General features: G+C 40.4%; 1 protein-coding gene across 1 annotated transcript; it reads left to right on the top strand.

Annotated features, from left to right (window-relative positions):
* Positions 1-13,301, top strand: LOC140195882 (fetuin-B-like). The gene is made up of 7 exons (XM_072254528.1): positions 1-217; positions 996-1,106; positions 4,229-4,316; positions 6,157-6,323; positions 7,845-7,955; positions 8,172-8,258; positions 12,810-13,301. Exons 1-7 carry the CDS (start codon positions 5-7, stop codon positions 13,101-13,103), a joined length of 1,071 nt encoding a protein of 356 aa, XP_072110629.1. The 5' UTR covers positions 1-4; the 3' UTR covers positions 13,104-13,301.
* The last annotated feature ends 899 nt before the right edge of the window (positions 13,302-14,200 follow it).

Raw genomic sequence — 14,200 nt, forward strand, 5'->3', positions numbered from 1 at the left:
ATTCATGTTCTCAGGTAACATGAAACTATTGTTGGTACTTGTGGTCAGCACTCAACTCTTCCAGCCCTCTCCTGCAGCCTCCTTCAGAGCCCTTGCCTGCAATGAGCAGTGGGTGGTGAAGGCAGCAGACCTGGCAGTCGAACACATAAATGCTGACCAACCAGGAGAATACAAGTACGTGCTGAACAAAATCGAAAATGCCCAGGAAGACAGAAGGGTGAGTATGAAACTAAGTTATTACAGAACATGAGAAACACAGAGTATTTTTGTGAAACAGAAAATTCTTTTCTTGTAAAAACAGAAACAGATCTGGGCGAAGAGCAGTGGTTTTGAAGAATTTTTTTATATGTCCCTGACATCAACGTGGTGCTGTGATTGGTTCATTACAGCACTGCAAACCTGGGATAAACCAGAGAGTGGCAGTTTTGACAAATCAGATATAATCACTGAAATTTAAATCTGCCATTCCTGAAGCAGACACGTCTGCTGTATACTTTCATTTTCTGATATAGATAAGATATGATTATAGATTTTGATCAGGAAATTATGATGACTATTCATGAGAAAGTTCGAATAAAACAACACCTTCGCAGGGCAGCAATTTTTCATTGTCTTTGTCTTTCCCATACAAGCAGTTCCTGTCATGGTGATCTCCCAGATTTGCCATGTCTTACTGGTTAGCAAAGTGTTGCTCATTGTTGTTAGGGAATATTTATGTTACAGCTATTGCTGTTCATACATTGTCCACTGAAGTTTCATGAAATAGAGCAGATAGAATTAGCAATTTATTCTTCTGTTAGGCATGACAGAAAGTGTACAGGTGAATTAAAGCTGTTTTTTGATGGCTAGATGTTAATATTGGGGTTAATTGTTGTTTTCTGTTATGCAAATCCAGGGCAAGAATTTGCAATGTAGTTCCTTGACTGCGCTTCATTGCAAACACAGATGAGACTGGACTAATTTCATTACACTACACATTTTTATTTGTCTTTCAGAAGCAAGCCACGCCTTCTGTTTACTTCGAATTTGAAATACTAGAAACTAAATGCCACTTACTGAACCCCAAACCTGTGGCACAGTGTGAAGTACGATCAGGTCCTGAAGCTGTAAGTTTCCCATTTGAATGCTTTTATACTTAGCAAAGTTGACATTGAGGGGTAATTATGGAAAAGCTGCCCACTCAGCCAATATTTTTCCCTACAACATACACAAATGCTGGAGGAACTCAGCAGGTTAGGCAGCATCTATGGGAATGGATAAATCAGTCGGCATTTTGGGCCAAGACCCTTCGTCAGGACAGGAAAGGAAGGGGGAAGATGACAGAATGAAAAGGTGGATGGAGGGGAAGGAGGATAGGTGAAGCCAGGTGGGTCGGAAAGGTAAAGGACTGGAGAGGAAGTTCGTAGGACAGGAGAGTGGACCATATGAGAAAGAGAGGGAGGAGGGGCACTAGGGGGAGAGAAATTTTTTTTACCGGAAGGAGAAATTGATATTCATGTCATCAGGTTGCAGGCTACCCAGACAGAATATATGGTGTTACTTGCTTCTCCACGATGGCACGAGAGGAGACCATGGACTGACATGTTGGAATGGGAATGGGAATCAGAATTAACATGTTTGGCCACTGGGAAATTCTGCTTTTGGCGGACGGAGTGGAGGTGCACAACGAAGCGGTCCCCCAAATTACGACTGGTCTCACCAAACGTAGAAGAGGTTGCATCAGGAGCACTGGACACTGGAAGGTCTGTTTGGGGCCCTGAATAGAGGTGAGGAGGAGATGATGGGTAGGTGTAGCATGTCGGCTGCTTGCAGGGATAAGTGCCAGGATGGAGATTAATGGGGAGGGATAAATGGACAAGGGAATCATGGAGGGAGCAATCCCTGCGGAGAGGTGTGGTGGGGGGAGGTAAAGATATGTTTGGTGGCAGAAGTTGCAGAGAATTATGTATTGGATGCAAAGGCTCATGGGGTGGTAGGCAAGGACAAGTGGAATACCATTAAGGTGTCAGGAAGATGGGGTGAGCGTGGATGTTGGGAAATGGAGGAGATTGGGGTGGGGGCAGCATCAATGGAGGAGGAAGGGAAAACCCCGTTCTTTGCAGAAGGAGGACATCTCTGATGTCATGATATCATTCTTCCTTACAGATTGACTCCGTCAACACCCAACTGCAAATGTAGTCACTCACTTTAACATCAGAACTGTTTATTATCACTGTTTATCTGAGGTGAAATTTGTTGTTTTGCGGCAGCGATACATGGAAAGACAAAATCTGCAAATCAACTGCATTTATAGTGTTAAATGAGGGTCAGATAATGTTCCACCCAAGAATCAGCAGGGATAACCTTAAAACATTTGAATTTTGGAGCATCTTGGCTTTACTACCATTGAACCAGATTTTTTAAAATGCCATCCTTATGGAATATTAGTTTACAACTTAATTATTGACTTGTGGTCAGATATAAATAATGCAAGGATAGTTGGGGCAAGAATAGACTATTCCGCCTCTCAAGCCTTCCTGCTATTTGATATGATATTCACTGATCTACTCCGGCCACAACTTCTCCTCTGCGCCAAGTACTTTTAATGAGGGATGGATGGCACGATGTGAGCCTACAGAGGTGGGACATAGGGATATTGATGGCTGCTTTCTGTTGCAGTACCTACTTTGTCCTTGGCAATACAGGGGCTGCAAAGAGAAGAGCTATCAGAACCATCAAGATTCAAAAAAATTTATTGTCATTCTAACCATACATCAGCTCTGCAGGGCAGAATGAGACAGCGTTCCTCAGGGGCAGTGCAATCATAACATAACAAACGCAACACTAAATAATAAACATAACAACAAATAGTAAAACACAACAGCCACATGTCAGTTAAATCAGTTATAAGTGTCCAGTGCAAGTTAAAAGTGTCCAAAGCAGAGTCAGGTGGAGCAGCTATTTAGCAGAGAAATGTACATACTTAGCAGAGATATTACATCACAGAGGCTGCTGAGCAAACCTCCAGATTGCTATGGATTAAGAGGTGTGAACCTTGGACCAGTGCTGCTGGGACACAAGCCGGGGCCTGTTCAACCTTGGCTGTGTTGCCTAGGCGAGGGTGTCAAATGCTGAAAGACGTGCAACAGCCGATGACCCTAGGTTACTGGAATGATGATGTGTCCCAGTACATCCTAGGATGTATCCCAGCATCAATGATCGAACCTTCAGAACCGTCTGGGGTAGAGAAGGCCGGAGATTCACCACCCTCTGCTTTAAATGACTGATTTTCTTACAATAATATAACAACAATGACTTCCTTTTAACTTAATAGCATATTGCCTAAAGCTTCTTTTCACTATATGGACATTCTAATATCATCTCCCTTTCAACTACATGCTATATTCAATATACTTATCAGTTAGTAAAGTTGTGATCAAGTACTTTAGTTATATATTTACTAAGCTATTGTTATTCCTGGTGAGTCATTGTACTATTTATTACCATTGGGAATTATCAAAGGATTTTTATCATGAATCCTCCCTGCCACTTTTCACTAATGTCAATCACCCTATGCTTCTGGTAGTAGTCACATGTGAATCAAGGTGGCAGATACTGACAAACTTTGACGGGCATTTTCCTCACCCGGCTCTGAGCACACTGCACTGAAGAATGTTCTGAAATGGGAAAATTGTGTCTTCTTAATTAGGAGCCACAATTGTTTTACCATTAAAACATCAGTAAGTTCCACATATCAGTGCATTAACACCCAAATGGGAAAATCTGAGACTAAGGCCAGTCTCGCAGCACGTTCTGCTTTTGGATACCACCTGGAGTCCTTCGGCAGAGCCCAGTCTTGGCAGAGGAACTTAGAAGCAGTAACTTGTTTCAAGATTCCCAACGTGGTTCTGCAGCCCTTCTCCAGACTACAGGCACTGTGTGCTCTAGCGTTGGACAGTTTGGGTGTAGGGATTAGCCTAGTAGTATCTGGCTGCTTACGTTTTTAATGTCATCCTAAGAATTAGATATTGCAAAACCGAGGCTGGAAGTAAGAGAGGATGGTTACTACCTATTTTTCAGCTGTATTCTGGTTGGAGGACATTCGTGCAGAAAAAGGAGACCGAAAGCTTGCACAGCTACTTGTTTCTGTACATTACTCTGCATGGCTGCTCAGCTCTCACTTCTGTGTTAAAATATAGATGAACAATTGCAAGCTGTAAACAAATAATAACAGACTTTTCTGTGTTAGATTTCTGGTGACTGTAAAATACAGTTACAAATGAACAAAACTACCGGATGCATAAAGGTCGACAGGTACTGGTGCTTAATATCACCAGGTGAGTCAGAGGTTCTGTGAATGTTACCTTTATTGGGTCGACCACTTGTGACAATTCTTTTTGATCACCAGGGCATTATTGCTCAACTTTGAAAGATTCAGCAATAAAATAACTCAGCAACCCGTGAATTACTTTTTATTAGTTTTCCTCGCGTCATAGAAAAATACAGCACAGAAGCAGGCTATTTGGCCCATCTAGTCCATGCTGAACCATTAAACTGTCTAGTCCCATTGACCCAGACCATTGTCCTCCATACTCCTCTCATCCATGTACCTATCCAAACTTCTCTTAAATGTTGAAACCAAAATCACATGCATCACTTGCGCTGGCAGCTCGTTCCACACTCTCACCACCCTCTGAGTGAAGAAGTTTCCCCTCATGCTCCCCTTAAATATTTCGCATTACACCACTAATCCATAACCTCTAGTTGTTGCCTCAGCTAACCTCAGTGGATAAAGCCTGCTTGTATTTACCCTATACAGACATTTGATAGATATCTGTATACAGCTATCAAATGTTCCCTCTATCTTCCACATTCTAGCCTATTCTAACCTATTCAATCTTTCCTTATAATTCAGGTCCTCCAGTTCCGGCAACATCCTTGTGAACTTTCTCTGTACTCTTTCAACCTTATTTACATCTTTCCTGCGCACAATACTCCAAATTAGGCCTCATCAACGTCTCATACAACTTCAACAAAACATCTGAATGATCTAGAGGATCTCTAGTCTTCATATATTAAATCTTTGCTAATATAGTCATTATGAGAGTTGCAGTTAAGATTATCTTGAAATCTGCTCAAGGCTACGCATAGCATTGTGCTGAAACTATCCAATTACTAAACAAAGACGTACAACACAGAAACTGACCATTTAGTTATGTAGGCGGCTGGAAGCATTTAGGGACTTTGTAATATTTTGTTTCATCTAATTCCATCAAAATATAAAGCATCCATTCTTTTTTTTTGCCAAATATTTCACCTGGTGGCAAATTTGATGCTTATGGCAATCACTGTAATCTATATAAACTGCTGTTGTCATAGCTTATGAAAATATTGCAGTCTCTATATTTTACTTGTATCTGCTTCTGTGTAGCCTACTGGAGAATCAATTGCTCTTAAAAGATAAAATGGAAGATAATCAATCTCTGGTTGATAGCAAGCATTACTGATCAGAATTTGTCTTTTAAGACTATGGTTGCCGTTATTTACAGTACTGTGCAAGAGCCTCAGGCACATGTACAGTATATAGCTCGGGTGCCTAAGGCTTTAGTACAGTATTTTATTTGTCAGTGTGAGGCAGAGAATATGTTTGTTAATCTTGCGGAAGCAAAGGACATTGCCAATGGCAAGGGTGGAGCACCACGGGAGGGGCGTGGAACAGGTGGCAGAGAAGGAGTGCCAGGATCGGCGGGGGAGGGGGATTGGTTGGTCTGGGTGCAGACACACCCAGCTCTGAGACACCAGGCAAGGTTATTTGATTCCAGACTGGTTTATTGATCATTACAGAATGTCCCTCTGGTGCTTCCCACCTCCTCCCCTCTCCTTTCCCCTTTTCCCAACCATGATTCCCCTCTCCTTGCCATCGCCCCACTCTCAGTCCACAATAGAGACCCATATCAGAATCAGGTTTATCATGCTCACGTATGTCATAGAATTTGTTTTTTTTTGCTGCAGCAGTACAGTGCAGTACAGAAAATTTCTATAGCACTGTGCAAAAGTCTTGGGCATCCTAGCTACAGGCTGTACATAGCTAGGGAGCCTAAAATTTTTGCACTGTGCTGTACTTAAAGAAGATACTTCAAGGTGCTTTTATTGCTGCTTCCTGTGCTTTCATTGCAGATTCGGACGACATGGTTCTGAGACCCTGTCGAGACTGCCCACATCGTATCGCTTTAAATCATTCTGATGCTAGTTCTGCTGTTACAGCAGCCTTGCACAAATACAACCAAAACAGCAGCAAGCCAAATTACTTTGTTGTACAGAAAATAACAAGAGCTTCCTCCCAGGTAAGGCTGATGGCAATTCTATTGCTTTCAGCAAAACCTTAGAAATAAAAATCTGAACTTTTGTAGTTCCATATGCAAGTAATATGGGAAAAGAACTAGGGAAATGGAAGGGATTTCTATACTAAGAGCTGGCAAGTACTTGTTGTGAAAAACAGTCTCGTGCTGTAACAATTTGATAATTTTATTCTATGGTTCTATTTTATATATAATCCGTTAGAACCTTTGCTTCCATAAATAAAGTCCTGCAGAAATCTCCAGCGTTTGAGAAACACAAGTGTAATTTTGGCACCGTTAAGTCTTAAAGTCAGTAAGAAATATTTCAACAATTACAAGTAAGGCAAACTTGACATCGTCCCCAGGGTCTCACTGTAGTGTATGATGACATACACATATTTTGATAATAAATGTACTTTGAACTTTGAAATTTGAAGTTGCTCAAGCCTCAGAAAAATTTAAATTTGCGCAGACTTTTGCTCATGTTTGTACTGAGCTGGCCAAGATACGCAGGAACATAGTTTTTTGAGGCTTGATACAGCCAATCATTAACTCTACTTCCCAAATTGGCAAGTAGCCCACCTATGTTTAAATAATATCCTGTTCAGATCATTGTACAAGGTTAAGATCAGCTGTTACTATAACAATCTACCAAACACCATGTTAAAGATCAGATCTGATACTAATAGAGCAAAATATAGTGTTTAGAACAAAAAATGTGCTGTTGTCTTGTAACTTGACACAAAAGGACTGGTGGTAGGAGTTTTTGTGGTGATGGTAGCACATTGGCATGAAGATCAGGAAAAGCATCAAGTGAAAAGTATGAGAAAATTTGAAAAATGTGAGAAAGCATGAGCAGACTTGGAATATCGTGTTCAGTTCTGGTTGCTTTATTGTGGGAAGGATGCAGAGGATGCAAAAGATAGTACTGCCTGGATTAGTGAATCAGGCTGAGTGAGCTGGGGCTCATCTCTTTGGAGCAGGGGAGGATGAGAAGTGACTTCATGGAGATGTACAAGGCAATAAAATATATCGATCAAGCAGACAGCCAGAGACTATATCCTAGGGCAGAAATAGTTAATACCAGGCAGCATAATTTCATGTAATTGGGGGGAAGTGCAGCAGGGATGTCAGAGGTAAGTTCTTTACGCAGAGAGTGGTGGGTGGGTGGAACTCTGTCAGGAGTGGTGGCTGAGTCAGATATATTAGGGGCATTTAGGAAACTCTTAAACTGGCACATGGATGATAGGGAAAAAAAGGGCTCTGTAGGAGATATAGGAGGGAAGGTTTAGATTAATCTTAGAATAGGTTAAAAGGTCACCACAACATCTTGGGCTGAAAGGTGTGTACCGCTATAGTTCTATGTTGTCTGCTCAGTATGCAATTAAACTTGCTGCTGGCATTTATTTAGATTTAATAATATTTAATCTAAACAACTGCTAGCAGCAAAGATGGATGTTGAAACTTGAAGCTGATAATCCATTGTTACTTATTGCTGAATAGTTTTTTCCCTGTGTTTTTATTCAGAAGCTTGCTGGGAAGAAAGTATTTGTTGAATTTGTAATCCAAGAAACTACATGTCCTAAAACTTCTAGTCTTCTGAACTGTACAGCAAATAAAGGCAAATTTGCTTTTCGTGTAAGTATTGCTGCTGTACAGACCACTAGTCTAATTCATCATATGAATAATACCGCAAAATTCCGAGTGTGGATTTGTAGAGGAAACTCCATCTATTTCTGTAATATGGAGAAGCGTAAATCTAAAGAAAAACATTAAAATCAGAGAATACTAGAAGGGGAAAACTGGCTGCAAATTTTGCTGTGCATTTCCTGTCTTTTTTTTTCCCCTTTGCAGAATAAAGGTTTCTGTACTGCCTCTGTTTATAAACCCATTACTGGGCAAGAGGAAGTGGAAGTCAAATGTGAACATTACAGACCAAAGGTAATCAGTTGCCGTGGAGTTTGATTAAACTTTAAAACAGGGATCTCAAAATGATTATCAGTTATCTTTCTATCTCAGTTATCCATCAGTCCTATCTTTGCAATCTCCTTTAGCTTCACAAACCTCTCAGAATTCTTATTTTTTTTTGGTCATCACAGTGTTGATTGGCAGACATCTTTCAGCGAACAAGATGCTAAATTCTGGAAGTTATCTCTCATTCTCTCTGCCTCTATACCCCTCATTCCCTCTTTAACCTTACTCTAAAATATACTTCTATGACTAAGTGTTTTTGTCACCTGATTTAATAGCTTCATTTGTGGCACTGTTCCAAGTCTTATTTCTAATTCCACTACAAAGGATTTTGAGCAGTTTTGCTACATTAAAGGTGTTAGGAAAAACATTTCATTAGGATTGAGCTTCATGAACCTACATTCAGAAGATGTTCAGAGAAATTAGCCTGGAAATAACTGCCATCTCTTGAGTGCTTACTGAACTAAACGATGTGTCAGTGGATGTGTCAGTTTCCAGTGATACTCCTCAGAAAAATACACATCTCACAACTTCGAGGGAATATTGGCAGCATCACAGTGAACTTGGCAATCAGAAACATAGGACAATAAGTTTCTGGCAAAGAAGGCAGCTCATCAGTTGCTCATCTTGTCTCTGTTCTGCCTTTTGATGTATCTGTGACTTTACACATTTCATGGCTATTGACTAATTACTTGATACAACACACACACACACACACACACACACACAATGCTGGAGGAACTCAGCAGATGGTGGAGGAATTACTTGATGCTTTTGTTTTAAATGACATACATTTCCAATTCAAATTCTTACTCTTTTTAAAATTTATTTCCCTTTTGCCTTTCATTCTCCTCTCAGTTCCACACATTATTCTAACAAAGCAGCATAGGTTAGTCTATTGTCACAACAAGGTTAATTTCAAGCTATTCAGCCATACAAACTATTATTTCTCAAGCATCTATATTATCTCCTTTTTAATGCTCTGAATGATTCTGTTTTGCATTGCATTCACCTTTCACTCTTTAGTCATATTTTTAATTCAATGTGTCTGCACTTTGAATCTCCATAATGGAAGGGATTCCTTCTATGTGTTCACAATATTTGAGTCATGGAATTTGGGACCTCCAGCAAACTTCTTATGCCCTTCTTTGCGAGTTTGTAAATTTAGTGGGAAAAAAGGACGTTGGGAATGGCAAGGGTGGAGCGCCCTGGGAGGAGTGTTGAGGAGGGAGGCGACAGGTGCCGTGAATGAGAGTGGGGGGGGGGGTGACTTGTAATTGGCACAGGTTCAGATAGAGTACACTCAGTCCAGAGCCAATAGGGAAGGCTATTTGATTTCAAACATTCGCTGTGAAAATGGGGGACACCTCCCTCTTCCTTGCCAGGGAGAGAGAGAATCTTTGGTTTGTCGATTGTCGGATGAAATGCAAAGCTTTTGGGGTAACTTTGGTCTGTGTCTTTGCTATTGCTTAGCACACGTTTAGGCTCGGTGATGATACCAATACGCTTTTTTTTTGCTAGCGGGGGAGGGGGGATTGTTGCTCACTGCCACTTACGCGCGGGAGGGGGAAGCTGGGGAGACACTTTGGGGTTCCCATGTTTAACTGTCATCCATTCTTTGGGGCACTTCTGTGATTTCGTGGATGTTTACGAAGAAAAAGCATTTCTGGATGTAATTGTATACATTTCTCAGACATTAAATTTGGCCTTTGAACCTTTGAATTACAGAATGTCTTCTGGTGCCTCCTAATTCCTCTCCCCTTTTCTCTTCGCCTTTTCCTAACCATAATTCCCCTTTTCCCCCACACATGATTCTCCACTCTCTATCCCCTTCCCACTCTTTGTTCACAATAGAGACCCATATCTGATCCAGGTTTATCATCACTGATATGCCTTAGGCCCACACCATTAGGTTCAGGAACAGTTGTTACCCCTCAATGATCAGGGTCTTGAACCAGAGAGGGTAACTTCCACTTGTCTCATCATTAAACTGTTCCCACAACCCATGGATTCACTTTCAAGGACTCTTCATCTCATGTTCTTGATATTTATTGTCTATTTATTATAATTAATATTATTTCTTCTTTTCTTTCTCTTTGTATTGCACAGTTTGTTGTCTTTTGCACATTGGTTGTTTGTCCATCCTGTTGGGTGTGGTCTTTCATTGATTCTATTCTGTGTCTGCAAGACAAAACATCTCGGGATTATATATGGTGACATACATGAACTTTGATAATAAATTCAGTTCAACTTTTGAACTTTGTTTCAAGGAGGATAATTTCAAATTAGATTATAAGTTTACATGTGTTACCACTGTCAGTGCTCAATCTTCTTATAGGACCATAAGACATAGGAGCAGAATTAGGTGTCTGCTCCATCATTCAATCATGGCTGATCCTTTTTTCCTCTCCTCAACCTACTTCTCCTTGTAACCTTTGATACCATGTCCAATCAAGAACCTATCAGTTCTGCCTTGAATACACCCAATGACCAGGCCTCCACAGTTGCCTGTGGTAACAAATTCCATAAATTCACCACCCTCTGGCTAAAGAAATTTCTCTGCATCTCTGTTTTAAGTGGAGGCTCCTCTATCCTGAGACTCTGTCCCCTTGTCCTAGACTCCCCCACCATGGGAAACATTCTTTCCACATCTACTGTGTCAAGGCCTTTCAACATTCAAAAGGTTTGAATGAGAATCCTCCTCATCCTTTTAAATTTCAGTGAGTACAGACCTAGAGCTATCAAATGTTCATCGTATGATAACCCTTTCATTCCTGGAATCATCCTTATGAACCTCCTCTGGACCCTCTCCAGTGCCAGCACATCTCTTCTAAGATGAGGAGCCCAAAACTGTACACAATACCCAAGGTGAGGTCTCACCAATGCCTTATATATCCTCAGCATTACATCCTTGCTCTTGTATTCTACACCTCTTGAAATGAATGCTAATATGGCATTTGCCTGCCTCATCACCAACTCAAGCTGCAAGTTAATCTTTAAGTTGTTCTGCACCAGGACTCCCAAGGCCCCTTGCATCTCAGATTTTTGGATCTTCTGCTCGTTTAGAAAATAGTCAGCACATTTATTTCTACTACTAAAGCGCATGACCATGTATTTTCCAACATTGTATTTCATTTGCCACTTTCTTGCCCATTCTCCTAATCTGTCTAAGTCCTTCTGCAGCCTGCCTGTTTCTTCAACACTACCTGCCCCTCCACCAATCTTCATATCATCTGCAAACTTGGCAATAAAGTCATCTATTCCATCATCTAATTCATTGATATACAGCATAAAAAGATGCAGTCCCAACACCAACCCTTGTGAAACATCACTAGCCACTGGCAGCTAGCCAGACAAGGATCTCTTTATTTCCACTCACTGCCTCCTACCAATCAGCCAATGCTCTAACCATGTTAATAACTTTCTTGTAATACCATGGGCTCGTAACATAGTCAGCAGTCTCATGTGTGGCACCTTGTCAAAGGCCATCTGAAAGTCCAAATATACAGCATCCACTGCATCCCCTTTATCTCTCCTACTTATAATCTCCTCAAAGAATTCCAACAAATTCATCAGGCAGGACTTTCTCTCAAGAAAACCATGCTGACTTTGCCCTATCTTGTCCTGTGTCACCAAGTCCTCTGTAATCTCATCCTTAACAATTGACAACAACAGCCTCCCAACCACTGAGGTTGGGCTAACTGGTTTACAATTTCTTTTCTGCTGCCTTCCTCCTTTCTTAAAGAGTGGAGTGACATTTGCAATTTTGCAGTCCTCTGGCACCGTGCCAGAGTCCAATGATTTTTTTTTTGAAAGATCATTGCTAATCTTTCCACAATCTCTAGACCTACTTCTCTCAGAACCCTAGGGTGCAGCTTGTCCTGTCTGGGTGACTTATGTACCCTTAGGTCTTTCAGCTTTTGAGCACCTTCTCTCTCGTAATAGTAACTGCACTCACTTCTCTTCCTTCACACACTACAATAACTGGCACACTGCTAGTGTCTCCCACAGTGAACACTGATGCAAAATATTCATTTAGTTCATCTGCCATCTCCCTGTCCCCCATTATTATTTCTCTGGCCTCATTTTCTAGTGGTCCTATATCCATTCTCATCCCCCTTTATTTTTCACATACTTGAAAAAGCTTTTACTATCCACTTTGCTATTGTGTGCTAGCTTGCTTCATATTTCATCTTTTCTCTGCTAATGAATCTTTTAGATGCTCTGTCGGTTTGCAAAAGCTTCCCAATCCTCAATCTTCTCGCTAAATTTTGCTTTGTTGTTGCTCTTCTGTTTTCACATTAGCTTTGACTTCCTTTATCAGTCACGGTGTTATTATTTTACCATGTGAGTATTTCTTCATTTTTGGAATACGCCTGTCCTGCACCTTCCTCATTTTTCCCAGAAGCTCACACTCTTGTTGCTCTGCTGTCATTTCTGCCAGCAGCTCCTTCCCAATTTACTTTGATAGGTTCTCCCACATTCCACAAAGTAGTTAACTTAATCTTTGTTTTATTGAAGGTTATAAGCTCGACTAAGAATAAAGCTGCAAATTGTATCCAGCAAAGACTTCGACACAAGGGACAAGGAAAAAGAAATAAGAGGCATGCCATTCAAAAAAAACAACTTGGTAATAAAAGGGCAAAACTACGTGACGGAACTCCCAAGAGAATTGAATCATCTGAGGAAGTACGGGGCGCACTGGGTTTTGAAATAGGTACAGGTAGTAGAAGAAACTTTCTGAGACTGCCTGCTCCACGAAATATATGCCCGGGCAGAGCTCGGTACTTTGCAGGACCCACTGTGTCTATTTGACAGGTCTCTGAAATAAATCCAGATAAGAGAACACAACAGACTGAAAATCTATTCTTTTTTTTTAAGGTTGAGATATAGTTTATACTGATTGTGTAAGGCACACACCTGAAGCAGTTTTACATTTGAAGGAATGATACGTATTAGCTTGAAATTAAATGATTTAGCTTGAAATTAAAAGTCTGAAATAAATACTACTCTTTTTAAAAAAAATTAATACACACCATTCCTGTTTATGGTATTCAATACATGCACACTCAGTAATGACACTTCAGTTACAATATGCTCTGTCATTTACGTTACCCTCACTAAAAGCTATCTTGCTGTTAAAAAGCTAATTGTGCTGTTTGGCCTTTTTTATTTATCTGAAGTACTGGAAGTACAAAATATAATTTTGTCTTTCAGCTGTTTCGGCCAGCAAACTTTGCCTCATCAGCTCATTATAAAATTGGACTTTTTTTTTGTTCTTTACTCCGTAACAACATTTCTTTGTTTGGATCCATTGTACTGTACAAAGTTTGAAGTCTAGTGACCAACACACCTCCTCATTATAAAGTCCTCTCTACCTACCCGTCCCACTCCTCTGTCCTGATCATTCCATAATCACCCTTATTACAAAGAAAGCCATCCAAACTGTTTAGGTAGTTCTTTATTTATTTTTCAGCAACACACACACTGGATTGAATAAATAGGTTTTGCCATCCTTTATGCTCACAGTTGTCCATAGCTTTTGTGGAGCAGAAATTGGCACAGAGGTCCAACGTGAGAGCGAAGAATGCAGTTAATAGATAAAACGACATTGTACCTCTTTGGCCAATTAACTTGAAAATTCCTTACTCAGCTGTCAAATGCAGGAAGCAAAATAAAGACAGGGCTTGGACAGAATTAAGAGAATATAAAAGAGTAAGAAAAAAAGCTAAATAATAATTAAAAATTCCAACAGTAATTAAAAGTTAATTGAGTGGAACTTCATACTTGTAAATGCAAGTACCCAAGAGTGGTTGGCTGGGCAGCAATAATAACAAATAAAATTTCATGAAACCCTAACATTTGCTGACATATTTGATGATTATCTAACAGGATTTGCCTCTAGCCCATCT

This window comes from Mobula birostris, chromosome 4 (assembly GCF_030028105.1).
Source record: "Mobula birostris isolate sMobBir1 chromosome 4, sMobBir1.hap1, whole genome shotgun sequence".
Lineage (NCBI taxonomy): Eukaryota > Metazoa > Chordata > Chondrichthyes > Myliobatiformes > Myliobatidae > Mobula > Mobula birostris.